We start from the raw sequence: 21,891 nt of genomic DNA, 5'->3' as shown, positions 1-21,891 counted from the left end.
ACATACTTATGGATGAAATGATATGAAGTCCGGGGTTTTCTGTTTGTTTGTTTGTTTGTTTGTTTGATGGAGTCTCTCTCTGTTGCCAGACTGGAGTGCAGTGGTGCAATCTCGGCTCACTGCAATCTCCGCCTCCTGGGTTCAAGTGATTTTCCTGCCTCAGCTTCCCAAGTAGCTGAGACTGCAGGCGCCCGCCACCACACCCAGCTAGTTTTTGTATTTTTAGTAGAGACGGGGTTTCACCATGTTGGCCAGGATGGTGTTGCTCTCTTGACCTTGTGATGATATCTGGGGTTTTAAATAAGTAAATAATTCACTGGGGATATGAAGTAGATGGAAATATAGAATAAAAATAATGGTCAGAGTTAATGATAATTTAGGTTGGGTAGTGGATTCATGCATGCTTATTTCACTATTTCCTCTACTTTTGTGCTTGAAATTTTCTACAAAAATACAATAATAATTAATATATTTTTTCTGTAATAAATGAAAACATCCTACAAATGTCTGTATCTTCAAGACTTAGCCCAAAAATCATATTCTCCACTAGTGAATGAGCACACCACAATTGTTCCATTTGTGTGGACAAATGAACAAGCAGCATTGAGAAACTCACTGTGCATTGTACATTGTCAATTTAATAATTATCTGATCTGTGTCAATGCTATTTGTCTTGTAATTTCAACATATATTTTCATATTCCATGTTTATAGTGTGCTCACACATAAGAATCAAATATTTTAATCTTTTTATTATTAATAAAAGGGCTGTCTTCTCTTTGAAATCTTTCCTGACCATTCATTCCACTATTTGGACAGACTCTACTTGAACTTTGCACATACAAAAAGGACACTTAACACACTTTTGTGCTTATTCATTCACTTATATTTAAATAAGAATAGTGTGTTGCATGTGAAACCTGTTCACCAACTAGTTGTTGTTATATCCACAATCCTTTCTCTCTACTAGGCTATAGTGATATAGCAGTGACTAGTGTCTTACTTGTCTTTGTACACCCAGCAACTATCTCAATACCTGGTACATTTTAGATGCTCAATAAACACCTGTTAAGCGAATTGATGAATAAATACAATTTAGGATTACTCCATTCACAGATCTATACCAAGTCCAGTGGGATCATCCGTAAGGCTGAATAATGTAAACTAATTCATGCCTATGGTTTACTCAATGCTCCACCAATCATTTGATCAGAAATATAACATGATCCTAGATTTAGTGTCCATTTAACATAATCACTTTAAATCCAAATGGCAGAGAGAGATAAAATACCCTTTTTCTTTCAGGCAAGCAATGCAATGTACTCAACAGATATCCCTGACCTTCATTCCATCCTGAGTGTCTCCCAATTGCAAACATATATTGAGGAGACAAGTGAGTCAGAAATGGGACAAAGGACAAAGTGAAACTGAGGGATTAGATCAGTGAGTCTCAGGATCAGTGAATGGCTATTTCAGATAACATTGGGTAATGTTTCGTAAAAGCTGAAAACATTTCATGACTTATTTTCTTAGGCTGTATCAAAATATTCTTGGTATCAAAATGACTAGTTCAAAACATGTACCCATTTGATCTTCATAATAAGAGTGTGAGGTAAACAGAGCCTGTCATTTCCATCTTAAAGAAAAGGAAACTAAGGAAATGTACCCTTCATTCAGCTGGGATTTAAAAATATGACTTAATTTTTTAATGCAGTATAATGGGATAATAATGCTATGTTATCACTGCCAAGAAAGAGCTTTTTTGTTTTGAAGGAGCTGTTAGATTTAGAAGTACTCTTTAGATCCTGAAAGGAAGTATTTGAGTGACTTCCAAACTCAAAAACCTCCAGAGCGAGGGAGATTTGTTTGTCAGCTTGGTTGTTTGTTTGTTTTTAGGTACTTGAATAACTTCCTCCTTGAAAAGGAGGGTGCAGAAATCAAAGGCCTGATTGTGCTGAATCCTTCTCTTTGGTCATTATTCAGACTGGTTCCCAGCATGCCGCAGTCCAGAGGAAAAGGTCCAAGTTCTGTTTAAAAATCAGACTAAAGAGCTTACTCAGCACCCTGCTCACATTAATGTTGCTTGTTTTCATTATTTAAAGTCTTTGATAGTTCCTTGTATGCAATAACCTTAGGCTTCTGGGAGTATTCTTAGAACATAGGAAGCACCTCCCTAACTTAGTAAAGATGAAAAATGCTTTTCATGACTATCTCCTCCCTTGAAGGACCCCTGAAACAGCCAGGTCTTTGGACATAATTAAATTCTGGGCAAGATTTTACAGAAATGCAGCTTCTTTTTTTTCTAATTTAGTTTTGTGGTGTGTGTGTAAAGTGGGGGAGGTTCCACTTGGTGGGGAAAGGAGAATTTGCCATTGCTGCTCTTCTACTCAGGACTGATGGAGACATTCATTCTTAGGGGAATAGGCAAAAAATTGTTTTTGTTGTTGTTGTGTTTCAGCATCAGAGAGTGAGAGTGTGTTGCAGCAATCTGACTATTTGGAAGACTGCTCCTTGAATTTCCCAATTCAAAAGACTCGGTAGAGCTGAGGGATGCTTGATACGTCAACACAGACCACAAAAGGCAGGACTTTTCTAAAGAGATTAGAATTATATCTACCTTTTGGGTACACGAGGTGAATGGAACGAAGGGATTCTGGAACAGATATCCCGAAAGAAGAATCGCAAAGCAGAACTCCTCGCACAAGGTTATCTAAATCTCCTTGACAGGTGTACAAGCAAAGAAGGCATTTGGCCCTTGAGGTAACGTTTACTTGGGAGGTTAGGACAATTCTGTCACGCTTAGGGCAAGCCAGCTGACCCTGAGCCCAGGAGCACCCTAGGACTGCAGCACAGAAAATACGCCAGCTGGCCGGTCGCTCCTCCTTTGTTCCATTCCCGGGGGATTGGAGTAGCGTTGGAGTCACTGACGCCATCCCCTCCCGCCTCTGGCGTTCATGGAGCATGCGCTTCCTCCCTCACTTCCTCTCCAGGAGGGAGCGAGAGTAAAGCTACGCCCTGGCGCGGCCGTCTCCGCGTCACAGGAACTTCAGCACCCACGGGGCGGACAGCGCTCCCCTCCACCTGGAGACGTGACTCCCGCGTGCCCCAACCCTGCTAATCCATTGACCCCCGAGTGTCAGAGATCCCGCGGCCGCCCAGTCCCGGCCCCTCTCCCGCCCCACACCCGCCCTCCTGGCTCTTCCTGTTTTTACTCCTCCTTTTCATTCATAACAAAAGCTACAGCTCCAGGAGCCCAGCGCCGGGCTGTGACCCAAGCCGAGCGTGGAAGAATGGGGTTCCTCGGGACCGGCACTTGGATTCTGGTGTTTGCGCTCCCGATTCAAGCTTTCCCCAAACCTGGAGGCAGCCAAGGTATGTGAGCACTTTTCTTCTTCCTACCTTCCTTTTATTTCGCCACCAAAAGGTAAAGTTTGGTATAATAACGTGAGCTGTAAATCACCCTGCCTCGTTTTCTGATCAAATCATATACATGAATACGAACAGAGAAATCAGTTCGAATTTAGAGACAGAAGACAGATTTTTTTTCTTCACTTTTAAAATGATAGGGCAGTAATATGGATTGTTTTTAAAGATCTTATTTTGAAAAGGGAAGGGAATCTTTTTCACCTAAAGTGGCTCGGATTTTTTCCTAGTTGCCTTACAACCTTTCTCAGATAGTCTATTCATTATATAGGCAGTATATGATGAAAGAGCTTTTAGTGTGCCAATAATACCAATCCAAATTATGCTCTCTAGTTGAGAAGAGCTGGTAACCCTAGTGTTAGAACTATATGTTAAATTTCTGGTCAGAAAAAAAAAGTGTGATTCTGTCAGCTCAGGAGATACACCAAGATAATAAACAAGGTAATATTGATAATTACTGTTATTGTATAATCTTGATAATCTTTGTTAGTATTTGTTTCATAGTTATCCAAAAATTATTTCTCCTAATGTTTGTTTTTCCTTTTTATAAAGATTTTATTTAATAAGAGGCATATTTTGTCTTTCAATGCACAATTAAATTTATATTCACGTGTGTTTATTCTAGACAAATCTCTACATAATAGAGAATTAAGTGCAGAAAGACCTTTGAATGAACAGGTAGGTCAAAAGTAACATTATGAATGCTATTTCATTTTGATTTAGTTATTATTATTTAATGTAATTATGCTGTGACATTTTGGTCATTTTGAATTTACAAACATCAGGAACTTAATAGTTAATTGACAGCAATTAGGATGGGAAATCTAGTTTTGGTAAATTCTGTGCCCTAGCAGTTATTTATATTGAGTTCTGTATATTGAATACATAGAGTAGCTATATAATAACCCAGTAAGCTCAGTATCACATCCACTCTGTTGTAAGATTGCCTAATTTACCAGAGATTTCTCTTTCACCAATATTATAGGAGAAAGGAATTAACACTTACTGAGCATCTGCCCTTAATTTTATCTCATTTAATAATTATAACAGTGCTCTGAAATAGGAATTATCCACATTTTACAAACAAGAAAATTAAATCCCATGGAGAGTAAATCATTTGGCTCTCATACTTGGTAAGTGGTGGAGCAATGATTTTAAACCAGGTCTATCTCCTGTTTGTTCACAGATTGCTGAAGCAGAAGCAGACAAGATTAAAAAAACATATCCTCTAGGTAAAAAGAAATCATGTTGATGTTAATTTAAATAATGTAGGCTATGAGAATGTGAACTAAAATGGCTGTGTTGGTTTGGGGCTTTTCTTCCAGAAAACAAACCAGGTCAGAGCAACTATTCTTTTGTTGATAACTTGAACCTGCTAAAGGCAATAACAGAAAAGGAAAAAATGGAGAAAGAAAGACAATCTATAAGAAGCACCCCACTTGATAATAAGTTGAATGTGGAAGATGTTGATTCAACCAAGAATCGAAAACTGATAGATGATTATGATTCTACTAAGAGTGGATTGGATCATAAATTTCAAGGTAAATGAGAAAAAAGAATTTTTGTTAACGTGGAGTTCCCTATAGTGGGTTAAGAGAAAGTCCAATATTTTAAAAATATCTTTTAAACATTCATAATCCTTTATTAGTCAAGTCAAAAATTGAGATAAAGCATCTATTTACAATAATGTGTAAAGCCCCAGCTCCACAGAGTGCCAAATTTTATTTTCCCTTTAAAAATTCCTTTAGCGATGCTCTGAAAACATTTTTAATCTAGTATTTACATTTTATGTTATTAAATTCATTTGAACATTCAAATTTACTTTAAAAATTAGTACACACAAAATATCATAATTTTCAAATAATTAGATCAATAAAGTACCCTCCCACCCTACCCAAAAATGTGAAATATCCACTATTTCCTTTTCAATGTTTTCTCCTAGTCATATCCTTTCTCTGTAGGTCATCCTAACCTTTACATGGCTTCAATTACATCTATATCCTGATACCCTGTATCGCTAGGCCAGGCTTCTCTTAGCTATACACTTATTTATCTGTTTACCTATTTGACAGTTTCCCTTGGCAGTCTCAGAAGCACCTCAAATTTAGCATGCCCATGATTAAATTCATAATCTGTGTCCACCTCACAACTTAGCTCTCTTAGAGTACTGTTTCTTTAGGAAAGACACTACTATCCATTCAGTTTTTTAAAGACAGAAATCTAGGATCAAACTACTTATCTTTTCCGTCACCTTTCAAATTCTAATCTGCCAAAACTTACTAATTTTATGTCTTATGCATCTCTCAATTGTTTTTCTCTATACTTGTGCAAACTCCAATCCTTGTCCAAGCTCCAATTATGTCTCATGTAAACTATTGCAAAATCTACAGTTCTCCCAGCAACCACTCTGCCTCTCCCCAACTCATTCTTCATTTGGCAGCCAATGTGATAGTTTCCTGACTTGAAGTCAGGAGTTCAAAACCAACCTGGCCAACATGGTGAAACCCCGTCTCTACTAAAAATACAAAAATTAGCCGGGAGTGGTGGTGGGTACCTGTAGTCCCAGCTCCTCGGGAGGCTGAGGCAGGAGAATCACTTGAACCCAGGAGACAAAGGCCGCAGTGAGCCAAGACCACGCCACTGCACTCCAGCCCGGGCGACAGAGCCAGACTCCGTCTCAAGCAAACAAACAAAACAGGAAAACCAAAGTCCTTAATGAAGCTTGCATAGTCCTGCATGGACTGCTTCCTGACTACATTTCTAGGTTCATCCAGCACACATAACCTGATAGAAACCTTGTCCTTGCCCTTCATGGCACTTCATAAAGTTTGTAATCTTACCTTCATAAGTGTGACTATCTATGATTAATGCCTTTCTCCAAAACTAAACTGAAAACTTCATAAGAATAGAGACATTGTAACCCCAGTGCCTGGAAGCCCATGAATTTATTGAATAAATTTATGAAAGAATGAATGAACGAATGAAATAACAGATGAGGGAATAAATGAACTGCCATACCTAGGCATTAAGGAGAAAAGTATGTTTTTCATTTTGAGAACCAGTGCTTAGGAGTAAGTACAGGTTTCTTCCCTGTCCTTATTCTGTTCCATGGCTACAGGAGATTTATGCTGATTATCTCTGACAGAAAACAACTGACGATTAAATATATGACTTTTATATGACAATTAAATAGTGGACTTTCATAGGACATAATGACCTAGGAGTATTCCAAAGTGTCTTGTGTACCTATGAAGTGGAATGGAGGCAATGGGTATATATTTTGACATATATCGTATGCCATGCTACTTAGGGAAATTTACTTTTTAAAATCTTGAATTCAACTTTTTTACCTAAAATATTGGGACTACAAATAGACACTGATTATAACTGCAGACAAAACAGATTCAACCACTGCAACCGAAGTGATCATTTGATTTAATAGAATAATCTAATATTGAGTTGGCTGGATTGGTCAAACTGGTTGTACATGCAGGCAGAGACATAGATCTGTTTTTGATCTGACTACTAACTTGAGCAACTAATTTTTTAACTGTTCAACATTTTATTACCATCCCAAATATGTTTGGAACTACCAAGTGCTAGTCCTAATGACTTCAGGTTTACTGTAGGAGGTATTAACTCCACTCGAGATCACAGAAAAGACCGGCCAGGGTTCTTGGAGACAATGATTTGTGAGTAAGCTTCTGGTCTCCCCTTGTGCTCTGGAAATCCTGAAACCAGGGGGTTTTGGCCACCAAGTTGAATAGAGCCTCAGATGCATGTAGACTTCATCCCAGAGGGGAAGGTAAAGGAAGCTAACTTCTGCCAGATGTGTTCCCATACCTACTCTTGCCTTTGGGAAGCTTCCAAACAGGTTTGTGCTACAGGACCCATCAATTCTCCTTTTCACTGTTTTCTATAGTATGCACAATTTAGGATCTCTCCAAATTTCTCTTATAAAGCAGTGCTTTGGGCCTCCTGTATGCATTCAAATATTTATTGAGCAATTGCTACGTATTGGACTATGAGCTAGACAATAAGCCCTGTGTAGTCAGGGAGCATGCCTAACTTTTACATCACTCTATTTCCAGTGTCTGACACATAGTAAGGCTTCAATTAAAATATATTGAACAAATGAATGTCAAGTGCTATGTTAGATGCTAGGGATTCAAAACATAACTGGACAGATGATGACTTGGGACATGACCCTTTGACATTCACTTAGAATGTTGTGGCTACTTAACAAAAGTTATGTGTTAAACCCATGTTTGGCTCCCCTCTGGGAGTCTATACATGGAGGGTGAAATACCCCTTCATGAGCAGGAGGGAAGCCATTCTGGGTCATACTATCCATTTTAGAAGAGTGAAGGAAATCAGGGAAAGGTGAGGAGCAATGGTCACACGTTCCACTGTTTACCCCATCCAGCAAAGCGCTGCTAGGGGAGACCTAAGTTCCTGGCTCAAGAGAGTACAGCGGTGTAGCAGAGCAAAGTCTCTTCAGTGGGTTACTAACATCCTCCCTGTTGTGAAGTAAATGGACTGAAAAACAATCATCTCAGTTATTTTCCAGGTTTAGCAGGCAACCAATATTCCTCCTTTTATGGATCCTGAGGGATAAGTGGGAAGGGAAATAAATTCTTCCACCTCTGCATAGACTGGGGCAGTTTCTGCTCTGTGTATTCCCGAGAGCCTGACTTGCAACCCACAAATGGAAAAATCAGACACATAATAGTGAGTCTCTGCTTCTGAAAAATAGATGATGAACCAAATTTTCAGTCAGCCAGGAGGAGAACTGATTTTATGTTTGTTGTTTGTTTGTTTGTTTTGTTTTTCTTAGGGGCTTTTCTGCTTTTTTGTCTGTCTGGTACTCAGCTCGAAGGGCTCATGGCTCATGGGCTGGCCAACAGCTCGGCAATTTTGTACTGACAGAGAACTTCCAGTCCTCCATGTATACTTACTCCTACTCATTTTCCTAAGCTTCTTTCCAAACAAGAAGAAGATATTCTGCCTGAGGCAGCATATACTTCTATTTTCATAGAGTCTGAAAGAAAAGCCAAAGGAGATATTCCCTGTCCAAATCCCCAAAACCCATGGAAGAAAAGAGCAGAATCAGAAGAGAAATACTAGGTTCTTCTTTCTTTGAGTGAGTGTGATGAGGATTGTCTGGGCAGAATCTGGCCAGAGATTCAATTTCCATTTTCTCTAGAAGATAATTGCAGTTCCTTTATTTCAAAATACAAATATATCGTGCATAATAACAATAATACTTTAGCTTTCATATATTAAGTTGGTGCAAAAGTAATCGCGGTTTTTGCCATTAAAAAGTAATGCCATTAAAAGTAATGGCAAAAACCGCGATTACTTTTGCATTGACCTTAAGTACTTTTCAATCTAAAAGGTACTTTTACATTTTATTTCATCTGATCTTCACAACAATCCCATGAAATAGATACCTTATTAGACTCCTTTACAGTGATCCAAGGATATAGCTAACCAGAGATATCACTGGGGCTAAAATTCTGATCTTTCCAATCTTCCCGGAGGAAACAGGGAGAATTAAGAGTCTTGTAAATTTGATCCATTCAATGTGGTATAGATTGGAGATGACTAATAATTGATTCCTGGAAGATCTCCATGGATGTGCTACAATGCTTCGTTGCCACTAGCCCTTTCCCTCAGGATGGGCCCTTACTTTGGTCTGAAATCGTATTGCCAAATGTATTTCTAGGAAAGCCAAGGGTACATATTAGCATGCTTCTCTGCAAAGATTTACATATTGCTTTGTGCAGATCTGTTGCCACATTTCAAAAGTTTAAATTCCAGGCACATAAAGTAAGTTCCCTGTTCTCTAAGAATGAGTCTTGTTACCTTAAGCTGCCTTTTTTACATAAAGACACTCTGATACAGGGTCAGTTAGAAGTAAATATTTATTTTAGGTGAGTCATAAAATCTTCAGTACACACTCTCTGATTCTGGGTGTGAGGTAGAGGTCCCTGCCCCTACCCCAGGAATTTGCCTGCAAAGGTAGTACATGTGGGGATATTACCAAACAATCTATTCCCTGTATGGAACTGAAATATCAAATCATACAATATATAGAAGGGTACATTGAATAATATGACATGCTATATAAATATGGCATACTATGTTAATAAAAGGTATAATATGGTTTGTATTGTTTGTGATAACAATAAATGGAGAGGGCTTTTGTGTTGCCTTTAGCTCTTCCTTCCTCTTATAGTCACCTAAGAAAGTTCCAGAATGTCCATTATCATACTAAGTTTTTAACATGAAGATTAATTTTATTTCAAACTAAGGGTTTCCGTGGACCAAGAACTACCATAAATACATCTCAAACATATCTGAGTGTACAAAAGTGAAGTACAGATTATAAGTATAATATGATGCATGAAACAGATCTATGATCACTATGGTGTGAAGTTGTGGTCGTTCTGTCTAGATGATCCAGATGGTCTTCATCAACTAGACGGGACTCCTTTAACTGCTGAAGACATTGTCCATAAAATCGCTACCAGGATTTATGAAGAAAATGACAGAGCAGTGTTTGACAAGATTGTTTCTAAACTACTGAATCTTGGCCTTGTAAGTCATGTGCATGGAAATAAACCAAATTCCTAGTGCAGTTTAGAGTATGCCAAGAAGCCAAGTCACTTGACTCAAGTAGCCAAGTGTTTATCATGTGTCTTCCTTTTACTAGGACCCATAGGTTTTAAGAAAAAGTAAAGCACCATTCTTTTTTTCTGGGAGTTTATCATCCATCAGAAGAACTAGGCAAGTAGAACTAGACACATGCCCCAAATGCCAGCTGCTTAAAAACCATAAGAGCCAGAGAATAGCTTATTCCAACTGGAGTAAGGAAAGGCTTCAGAGGAGAGGCGCATGAAGGAAGCTTAGAGGGATGGTTAGGATATGACCAGCAGAGGTAAAAGACATGTATGTGACAAAAAAGAAATAACAGGAGCAAAAGCATGTGATCTATATTTTAGAAACTCCAGGTGATCTCATTTGAATCCACCTCAGCTTGGCTCCTCTCCCCTGATCTGGCCCTGGCAGGCTTTATTAAGATGCTAATGCTGTGGGATGTCAAAGGTTATCTGACTATGACCTAAAGCTGTGGTGGAGCAATGCTCTGGGTGTTTCTCAAAATATGTGGTCCGTGGGTTTCAAGAGATAGGACTAACAGCTTGCATGGTGGGCCCAAATATACTTCTTCCAGGAGTGCCAAGCAATCCCTATAACAGCTAGTATGTGGTGCAGGCATAAGTGAGGGCTGTCTGAAAGATGGTTCAGAAGAGTCTTCTTTAAAAAATATATGTTTGACTACAGTTTAGTCCGCATTTCTTTTTAAATCACAGGACTGGGAATATAGCAGTTATATATGTTTTGCCTTTTTATGACAGATCACAGAAAGCCAAGCACATACACTGGAAGATGAAGTAGCGGAGGTTTTACAAAAATTAATCTCAAAGGAAGCCAATAATTATGAGGAGGATCTCAATAAGCCAACTAGCAGGACTGAGAATCAGGCTGGAAAAATACCAGAGAAAGTGGTATGTATGAGTGTATATGTATCTGCATGGATGGATGTGTGTGTGTGTGTGTGTGTACTTCTATCTGTATAATAATTAGTACCTTACTTGATACTAAGGAAGATTTGAGGTATGTGGCATTTTTAGCCCATTTATAGTCAGGTCAGTCATGTTGGCTCAAACCTATAATCCCAGCACTTTGGGAGGCTGAGGCGGGAGTTGAGACCAGGAGTTCAAGACTAGTCCTGGCAACATAGTGAGACCCCCATCTCTACAAATAAAAATAATTAGCTGGGTGTGGTGGCACAAGCTTATAGTCTCAGCTACTCAGGAGGCTGAGAGAGGAAGATCGCCTGAGGCCAGGTGTTTGAGGTTGCAGTGAACTATGATGGCACCACTACATACCAGTCTGGGTGACAGAGTGAGACCCTGTCTCAAAAAATAAATTAATTAATTAATTTTAAAATATGTATATGCATAAAATACCAAAAAGTTAAAAATATAAATGATCTCCACTTTGAAAATAATGTAAAGATTATGTTGTAGTCTATTATTTGGTAAAGATTACATCTTATACCCCACAGTAAAATAATACATAATAATATGTGAAGTAACAATATCACATAATAACAACTATATGTACAGTCCCAGTGAACTGCAACCAAACATCTCACAGTTCCTTTGGTATCCAACATCTGTTCACAGCAGATGTCATCATCTGTGCCCAGTCCCCCCACAAAGAAGTGGGTTGACTAGATCGTCTGCTCCACCAGCTTTTGTGTTCCCCAGAGCCAGCTGCCTAATGCTGCCTCTCTGTTCTTGGCAGTGCTCTTCCACCTGCTCCTTCCCCTTTTCATTGGTTTAGATGCCTATTTACCCAGGCTAATTTCATCCTTCCTTCCCTTTATTGGACTCCTTGCCTCTTCATTTTTTCCTTGGCACCAACCAAGCTGCTGAGATCTTTCTCCCCACCTTGAATTCTCTCTAAAACTTTAGATGAAACTGATCATAGGGGGATATCAAATTCCTCATCTGTCCTTTGATTTTCTTCTGTAAAGAACCCACACCCATGGCTCCTCATCTCCTCCAACATCTTATCTCAAATACAAAGACTATAGAGGCTGATAATTCTGTTTTAGAGAGGCTAGAAAATAGAAATTGGGTCTGGATTTTTTTTTTTTTTTTTTTTACTGGGTAGCCTAAAAACTTTCCTCTGCTCTCCTTACTTCCAATCCTCAACAGCTGCCATCTTTTAAAGCAGCTTTTGAAGATTCACCCACTCAAAAAAAAAAAAAAAAGTTCCAGATTTATAAAAAAAAAAAAAACCCTTATGACTTTCACCCAGGCTTACCAGTCTGAGCTAAAACTAACAACTAACATAGCTATTTCCATAATTCTTCACTCCCATTACATAATCCTATTCACCCATCTCTAAAATGTTCACATGCTTGACCTGTGTACTCATGTTACCTGAATGCATCAATGCAAATTAAATACAAATGAAATATTCTTTCAACAAATATTTATTGAATACCAACTCTGTACCAAGCACTGGAAATACCATGCCCATTTAAAAAGACATAATCCCTTAATCATGAAGCTCAAAGTCTAGTGGAAGAGGTAGATCGTGTTTAAATCATCATGTATTTTCATTACAAGTGCATTAAGTGCTCTGAGGAAAGAAACATGGTTCTGTGAGACCTCAAAAAAGGAGCCTGACCTGGACTTAGGCTCAGGTAATTCTTCCCTAAGGAAGTAACTTGAACTGAGAACCGAAGGTCAAATAGGAGTTAACTTGTGAACATGAGAGGCAGCACACAGAGAAGGATGTGTGGAGTATCCAAGCAACTGAAACAAGCACAGTGTTGCTGGCACAAAAAGAAAGAGCAAAAAAAGAAGAGACTGGGAAGGTGGACCCGGGCCAGACCATGCAGTGCCTTATGAGCCATGGATGGACTCTGATCTTTATTGTAAGAACCATGAGAATTTTCTGGTCCCCTGAAGAATTTTAAGCAAAGGAGTTACATGATCGGACTGTTAAAAAGAGAACTCTGGCTACAATGTGGAAACGCAGTGTTGGGCACAGATTTGGGGAGGGTGGTGTTGCAGCTAGCAGGTGAGAAACGAAGGCTGCTTGGACTAGAGTGGCATAGTGGAGAGAGAAACGTGCAAATTTGGGATAAATTTTGAAAGCGGGGCCAACAAGGCTACTGATTGATTGGATGGGGGAAAAGGAAGAAGAGGCAAGAAAGGCTCTTAAATTTCTATCTAGTTCACTGAACACAGAATGAATCATTTACTAAGATGGGAGCCATGGAACAAATATCAGGTCTGAGAGAAAGGATTTTGTACACTCATCCAGACAGCACTTAAATTTTACTCAGAAATTCCCAAGAATGACTGCCCTGCTAGGGATAGACATTCTAACAGGCTTTCCTGTATCCTGACACCAGCCCTCTTGGTGGATTCTGTGAACTCAAAGTTTCCCTCTTCATTAAAAGGCAGTTTTTCGAGGAGAGACTCATGAGAATTTATGGAGGTAAACATGGTCAGAGAAGGAGCCCAGAAATTCCCCTTTTTCCCCTGAGCAGGATCCAGGTTCTTCAGGGGATTTCCCTTGAGGTAGAGCTCCTTTCCCTAAGCTTCAATGACCTTTTCAAATGACAAGAGCACACATGTCTAGAAATGGGTTTGAACCTGCAGGAGCTTGCAAAGGTGGGGGAATTCTTTCTCTTCACATTTAAGGGCATCACAAAGGAAGGAATCAAGCTGGAGTTTCACTAGTTCTAACAAAATGTTTATTTTTTATTGATTTTTCCCCACTGGAGACTCCAATGGCAGCAATTCAAGATGGTCTTACTAAGGGAGAAAACGATGAAACAGTATCTAACACCTTAACCTTGACAAATGGCTTGGAAAGGAGAACCAAAACCTACAGTGAAGACAACTTTGAGGAACTCCAGTATTTCCCAAATTTCTATGCATTACTGAAAAGTATTGATTCAGGTAACCACTGTGTAGTTGTGATTATGTGGAACAGAAAGAGGAATTCCAGGAAATGTGTGGGTGGGTTTTTTTCTTCCTGTTTTCAGTTTCCAAATATAATCTTCAATGACATACACTGTGGGCTTGGGGAAAACGGTTCACATCAATTTCTTTTTTCCAAAGGAGCATACCAGTTATGAAAATATTTAGGAAAGGATAATCAGGAAAGGTGATGTTTCTGGATAATTTAATCTTCTTGTTAACAGAACGTTCATTTATTTGTTCAGCAAACAAATACTGGACACGTGCTATGTACAAGGTACCGGAAAAGACCTAGCACCAAGATGGATATGAACCAGGCAGTGTCCCTGCCCTTACCCAGTTCAACCTCAACTCTTATTGCAACTCTTTTTTTCTCAGCTTGATTGAGGTATAACTGGCAAACAAACATCATATATATATTTAAGGTGTACAATTTGATGTTTTGGTGCATTTATACATTGTGAAATGATTATCACAATGAATCTAACTAGTGTATCTATCAGCTCACAGTTAACATTTTTTTCTTTTTTTTCTTTTATTCTTTTTGTGTGTGTGATGAGAACACTTAAGACCTACCCTCTTAGCTAATTTCAAATACACAGTACAAGACTGTTAACTATCACCACCATGCTGTACATTCTCCAGAATGTATTCATCTTGCATAACTGAAACTTCGTACCCTTTGACCCCAACACCTCCCCATTTTTCCCTTCCCTTAGCCCTTGGCAACTACCATTCTACTCTTTTCTTCTATGAGTTTGACTATTTGAGATTCTACATATAAGTGAGATCCTACAGTATTTGTCTTTCTTTGCCTGACTTTTTTTTAGTAGCATACATGTTGTCACATACACAAACACGAAAGTAGGAAGGAAATCCTGCCATTTGCAACATATCTTTCTTTCAAAGGCTTTACTCACTTTCCTTAATGGAAACAGTGTATGAAACCTAATTCAAAAGATTATTCAAGACTTCTTTATGAACAGTTTCAGCTTCAGCCTTTATGAACATTTTCACTTCAGAGTTAAAATGGAGAACATTAGACTGAAGAAATCCAGGAGCCTAAAACACACTTGGGAAATTATTTGCTTTTGTTTTTGTTTTTTAAAGCAAAGTCATTCATGCTGATCTCTTTGCTCCTAGGTGCACTGAGTTAACTGAGGATTCAGTCCATGTTTATTTTGGTTAATCTGCAAGGAGGATAATAATGTGCAATGTTTCTGTTGTTATTGTTCAAACAGATGCTCTGGACTGCCTTCATGGCTTTTCCTTTCCCTGTTCAAGGATTCAGCCCCAGATTGAACATTTATATAAAGACTTCTATAACTGTAATCTATTTCTCCCAAGAAGTGACCTTAAAATAAGCTTTCATTTCTGGAGAACATCCTTTGTGCTTCAATTCCAGACATTGGCCAGATGGCACCGACCACTCTGCTGGCTCTGCAGGGCTTGTAGAGGGTCCATTCTGAGCCATCTTGCCCCATTGGTTGGCAGATGCCCAACTCAGAACCTCTGTCATCCTGGTGAGTCACTTCTCATCAGTGAAGAGCACCAGCGTGATGCCAAATACTTTTACGGATGTGCCCTTGAGCAAATAATGTGATAGCTGAAGTTACTATTTATCAGTTCTTTTCCAAGATCTCTTCCCCTGCCTCTTCTCCCGTTTTTCCTCCCTCCCAACCCATGACTTTGATGGCATCTTTAAAAATGCTACTGTATAAAATGTTCCTTATTCATTTTTATCTTTCCATTTTCCTCACCTCATTTCTTATTGCCTTTATTTTCCCATGATTTTAATTTAAATATTTATACTGAGTTCTTTGCTAGCATCTGTCTTTCTTGCCCAGGGTCTCAACAAATTAAGAATGAATAAAGCAGGCAGGAAACCAAAATATCATCTCTGTTGCTGATAAACACGGGGCTGCAGAACGTAGCTTCATGTGAGAGCCAACTGTGGCCTTATTTGCTCCCTACTCCTCCATCTAGATCAACAGCCAGTCTCAGGGATAGTTTGGGTCTGCAGAACGGGCTCGTTTCTCAGGTTCTTGCCTTGCACTGTTCCAAGCAAGTGGGAAAAAAGAAAGATTCCAAATCCCCACCAGCTGAGAAACATAGGCTAATGGCTGTTGCTTACCAACCATATCTGTGGGGGAGGATGCAGAGGAAGGGGAAAGGCTAGGAGTATTTAGAGAAAATCTTTCAGTGGAAGCTCAAAGAATAGGGAAAATGGGCTCCCCTCTAGCATCTTAGTTTTTCTTTTCTTCAAAAATGGAAACTGATGTTTTTTTCTGATTTTAGAATTAATATTTTTTACTCAGCTATTATGGCATCATTATCCATTTTGTTCCATCAAGATGCAGAACAGAATGTCAAATACAAAGGGATCCCAAGAGGCCGGGCACAGTGGCTCATGCCTGTAATCCCCACAATTTGGGAGTCCGTGGCGGGCGGATCGCCTGAGGTCAGGAGATTGAGACCATCCTGGCCAACATGGTGAAACCCCATCTCTACTAAAAATACAAAAATTAGCCAGGCGTGGTGGCACACACCTATAATCCCAGCTACTCGGGAGGCTGAGGTAGGAGAATCTCCTGAACCCAGGAGGCAGAGATTGCAGTGAGCCAAGATGGTGCCACTGCACTCCAGCCTGGGTGACAAAGTGAAACTCCACCTAAAAAAAAAAAAAAAAAGAAAAGAAAAAGAAAAAGGGTTCCCAAGAAACTGCTAGTAATAGTTACTTAAAGAGAGTTAGAGGGGATGAGGAAGAGAATATTACTTTCCATTTTTATTTACTTTTGAGTAGTTGAAATATTTTTACTATACGCATATATTCTTTCAAATGAAACAAAGATTAAAAAGTAACATCTTGTTCAAAAATCAATTTTGCATTTATAAACTAAAACTATGTATGTTCTTATTTTCAATTAAGAAAATTAAGCTTCATTAATGAATAAAGATTGTTCTTGCCCTCAAAGACTTACCACCTGAGTAGAGAAAAGTTGTTAGCTTGCCAGTCTTCTACCCTTCCTTTTGAGTTCATGTTATCTCGGGTTGAAAACTGAGTCTTTATCATCTACTCTATCAGCAAAATATTTTAAAAGAAATTAAACTCTTTTGGAGAAGTTATAATTGCCTATTTCTGAAAAAAGTTCAGTATAGCTGTATCTATCTTACCCTATATTTCCAATCAAGCTTAGATTTTTTTTGTAAGTTAAATATATATGGTTTTAGCTATAAATATAGAGAAAAATATTTCAGTAAAATACTGTAACTAGTGCTGGGTGTGGTGGTGTTTACCTATAGTTCCAACTTCATGGAAGGATCTCTTGAATCCAGGAGTTTAGTCTGAGACTGTAGTGAGCCATGATGAGACCTGCAAATAGCACTGCATTCCAGCCTGGGTCACACACTGAGACCTCATCTTTGGGAAAAAAAAAAAAAACAACCCCAAACAAACAAACAAAAAGATGCTGTCCTTTATAAACTGACATTGAAAGAGGAAGCTATCCCCCACTAGTTTTAAGTTATTTTGTTCTTTCATATAGAAAAAGAAGCAAAAGAGAAAGAAACACTGATTACTATCATGAAAACATTGATTGACTTTGTGAAGATGATGGTGAAATATGGAACAATATCTCCAGAAGAAGGTGTTTCCTACCTTGGTGAGCTCCTATGTGGTTTGTTTCTACTGTGGTGGTTTTCACTGTTCAAAGTAAATTAGGGACTTGGCAATAATGACCTCATTAATTTGATAATTTATGCCAAAGCTTCCCAGATCACCTGGGTAGCAAGAATCAACCAGTTTGATAATATATGCAAATAAAATTAACCAGTTTTCAACTTTTTATCTTTATAGAACCAGCTTGAGTACAAATATTTCACATTTATTAATTGTCTCATTAGCATTTTCTAGTAATCTTATGGAGACAATTTTATAAAAATTTGACTCTAGGCCAGGCACGGTGGCTCACGCCTGTAATCCCAGCTCTTTGGGAGGCTGAGGCCGGCGGATCACCTGAGGCCAAGAGTTCGAGACCAGCTTGGCCAACATGGTGAAATGCCATCTCTACAAAAAATACAGAAATTAGCTGTGTGTGGTGGTGCACCCCTGTAGTTCCAGCCACTCAGGAGGCTGAAGCATGAGAATCTCTTTGGGCCCAGGAGACTGAGGTTGCAGTGAGTCGAGATAGTGCCACTACACTTCAGCCTGGGCCACAGAGAAAGACTCTGTCTCAAATAAATAAATAGGAAATAAATAAAATAAGAAGGAAAGAAAAGAGGTTTAATTGGCTCACGGTTCTTCAGGCTGTACAGAAAGCATGATACCAGCATCTGCTTGGTGAAGCAACTACTCATGGCAGAAGGTAAAGTGGGAGCAGGCATGTCACAGCGTGAAAGCAAAGGCAAGGGTAGGGGAGGTGCCACACACTTTTAAACAATCAGATCTCGTGAGAATTCACTCACTATCCGAGGACAGCACCAAGGAGATGGTGCCATTCGTGAGAAATTGCCCCCATGAACCAATCACCTCCCACCAGGGCCCACCTCCGACATTGGGGACTGTATTTCAACATTAGTGTGGGGGGAACAAATATCAAAACTATATCAGATAGGGTTATCCAGAATTACTCTGGATGAACCTCATTTTTTTTCTAAATGAAAGTAGTTTTACTGGTTTTTTCCTTGACTGTGAAAGAGCATGTTTATTTTCAAAAGTCATTCAATGCAAAAAGTACTAAAAAGAAAGTGAAAATCACTCACAACATCAACACTCTGGTAACATCTTGGTTTATATTCTTCCAAATGTTATTCTGTGTGTGTGTGTGTGTGTGTGTATACCTATGTCATTTCTTTCTCTTATACAACAAAAAATAAGCTCATATTACACATAGTGCTTTGGGGCCTACTTTATTTTTTTAACAGTAGATCAAAGACATTGTTTTCATATCAACAACTGTTTCATATCAATACCCTGTGAGTCAGAAATTCCACACTTAGTCAATTATCCTGTGGAAATAAATCAGAAATGCCTCAAAGGCTTATGTGCAAGGCAGATATTCCCACTGTCACTTATAACTGTGCTGCCCAATATGGTAACCACTAACCACAAGTTCCTATTTAAATTAAGAGTAACTGAAACAGAATTTAAAATCTAGTTTCTCAGTTGCACTAGGCCCACTTCAAGTGCCCAGTTGCCACATGTAGCTAGTAGCTACTGTATTGAACAGTGCAGAAATGAATACAGTCATCATTGCAGAAAGTTCTATTGGACAACATTGGCTTGTAGGAGCAAAGCAGTGAAAATAGGCTAGATACTCCACAAGAGAAGACTATCTAAAGTAAATTACTTATTTATTTTTATGATAGACTATTTAAATTTTATTCTAAAGGTTTGTGTTTTTAAATAATTTTATCTGCTCCTTACATATGCAAAGTAAATATTGTTTATAAATATATATGTATTACATACATATTAATGTATATGTACATGTTTGTATACATATATGTATTAAGTGTGTGTGTATAACTTTTACAATTAGAGCTTGAGTTATGTCTTTAGGAATTTTTCTGTATAAGCACATTGGCTTTTGACTTCTGCTGCCGTGGAGAGCCACCCTTATATCCCCAGGGGCTCAGGGCAGCGTGGGTAGAAGACGATTGACCAGCCTCCTCTCCTCCCATCCGAGCTAGTGACAAGCAGTGATCTGCCTTTCTATTCTGGCCTCAACAGTATATCAAGATTACAAATGTTGCCAGGTATGGCAACTATTTCCAAGAAGAAAGCAATGCATTACACATTAGAATATATTAATTATCTTCTTAAAATAGGGGTAGGGCAAAAGGAGTTTACTTGGGGAGAAAATATACAAAGTAATAATAAGATCCTTACAAACTAATTGCAAAGACTTGCTTGTTTGTGAATGGTGGAAAAGGCTCATCCTAAAATAGTGTAGTGAGATAGCTATGTGACTGGTTGAATAGCTAAGTACAAAAAGTGTGGTTTCTAATTCATCGTCTACCTTGAGGAAGTCACAGTCTAGACTCCTGTCTAGCAACACTTAATATGATACTACTCCAAAGAGCAGAATTAGAACAAAGACAAGGATACAGAGTGCAGCTTAATATAAGTAGGGAAATGATCCCTAAGATTACCTGACAGTAGAACTTTCTTCCTCATGAATTAGTGAAAGCCCTGAAAGACAGAAATCCAACTGTTTGGCTTAAGCAAAAAAGGAATTTATTGCTGCATATAACTGGAAAAGTCTAAGGAGTGACGGGGTAGCCTGGCTTTGGGTTTGTGAATTCCATCAACAGTGTGAGGAACTGACCTTATCTCATCTCACAGCTCCGACTTTTTGTGTCTTCATTTATTCCAGACAGATTGCTCCCTGTGGGAACAAGATGGCTGGGACAGTCCCAATCTCACCTCCTCACAGCACATCAATCCCAGTGGAAAGAGAGCCTCTTTCTACCAGTGGTCCTACCATTGAGTCTCACTGACCTGGATAGGGTCCTGGGCTCGTCCTTGAATTATAGCCCAGGTCATGGAAGACCCTGTTTGTCATTCTAGGGTATTCTAGCACTAGTGGAGTCAAATGTTCTGAGAGTGAGACAGTGGTAGGTTCCCCAGAGAAAATTCAAGGTGCAGTTACCACAAGGTGTTGAGTAAGTCAAACTCCAAGTATCCACTCTAATTCCCAATCCTGGAAGTGTTCTAGCAGTGGCCACAGAGATGTAGAAGTGACTTCTGCAATTAGCTGAGTAGGAGGCTGAACTTGAGGATTTCAAATTATATGTCTTTCCATCCTGAGAGTCTATGATTCTCAGAAATAAAATCCAGGTCAAAACACCTTACCAGCGGTGTTAATATTTTGGAGTTGCTATTGTGATATTTCTGGTGCAATGTAAACATTTTTAGTAAAAATTTGATGTCATCTCTCAGGGAATAAAATTATATTTCTTTCCTTCCTCCCTCCAGAAAACTTGGATGAAATGATTGCTCTTCAGACCAAAAACAAGCTAGAAAAAAATGCTACTGACAATATAAGCAAGCTTTTCCCAGGTACGATTATTAAACTATTTTTCTAACCTTTAGAATAATAACCATTTTGAGTAGTAAATAATGAACTTTAATAAACATTAATACAAAATTACAGATTTTGAAAAGTGTTAAAATCTGAAATGCAGCCATAGGATTAATGAGATGTGACCTTGGTTATTTTGTGGCCAATCACAGCACATAAATCTGACCTCAAAAAACATTGAAAAATAATGTAGATCTTTACTGAAGATTCTTGGAGGTGGCTAGGAATCTTAGGTGGACAGGAAAAGGCTACATCACAAAACTGAGCAATCCGTCCTAAAATTCTCCTTTAGGTATCTTCTCTCACTAGATAACGACTTCTCCAGACTACTGTCCCTGGTCATCTGTCCACTCTCCACTGTCCCACCTCCTGCTCTCGCCTCCCAGGTCTTCTCTCTCCCCTGGGATGGTCTGTGCCCCTAGGTAGTGCGCTTTACCCTCGCTCTTGATTTCATCAGTTCCAAACCTCCACCCATCACCCTACTCTGCCCATCAAACCCCAGGAAACTGAGCTATGGAAAGAAGCCTCCTTTCAAGGAGGAGGGTGGAACAAAAAGAGAAAAGTTTGCAAATGGCAGATTCTTTTTTAAATTTGTTTAACTATTAATGACAACCAAAAATTGCAAATTGTTATACTTTGACTCTTTGTCCCTATCACAGAAATCATGTACATATTCTTGATGGCATAGTATACAGCCCTTTAAAATGTTTTCAAGCAGTTTTTAATTACCTGGAAATATCCTTCCATAATAATGTTAATGACACAAGCAAAGAACAAAATTGTACCACAGCTGTGAAAAAAAAAATA

The 21,891-nt window shown here is 38.8% G+C and overlaps 1 protein-coding gene across 1 annotated transcript in view; it reads left to right on the top strand.

The window, feature by feature from the left end:
* The first annotated feature begins 2,890 nt into the window (after window positions 1–2,890).
* Window positions 2,891–21,891, top strand: part of LOC101000497 (secretogranin-3) — a 39,561-nt gene continuing 20,560 nt past the window's right edge. The window contains exons 1-9 of the mRNA XM_003900939.4: window positions 2,891–3,371; window positions 4,048–4,100; window positions 4,609–4,654; window positions 4,748–4,963; window positions 9,883–10,025; window positions 10,844–10,993; window positions 13,801–13,978; window positions 17,545–17,661; window positions 20,979–21,062. Coding sequence (XP_003900988.1) covers window positions 2,954–3,371; window positions 4,048–4,100; window positions 4,609–4,654; window positions 4,748–4,963; window positions 9,883–10,025; window positions 10,844–10,993; window positions 13,801–13,978; window positions 17,545–17,661; window positions 20,979–21,062 — 1,405 coding nt within the window. The 5' untranslated portion in view covers window positions 2,891–2,953. The remainder of the gene's footprint in view (window positions 3,372–4,047; window positions 4,101–4,608; window positions 4,655–4,747; window positions 4,964–9,882; window positions 10,026–10,843; window positions 10,994–13,800; window positions 13,979–17,544; window positions 17,662–20,978; window positions 21,063–21,891) is intronic.

Source organism: Papio anubis, unplaced genomic scaffold (assembly GCF_008728515.1).
Source record: "Papio anubis isolate 15944 unplaced genomic scaffold, Panubis1.0 scaffold183, whole genome shotgun sequence".
Taxonomy (NCBI): Eukaryota; Metazoa; Chordata; class Mammalia; order Primates; family Cercopithecidae; genus Papio; species Papio anubis.
This window is presented reverse-complemented; position numbering and strand designations above follow the sequence as displayed.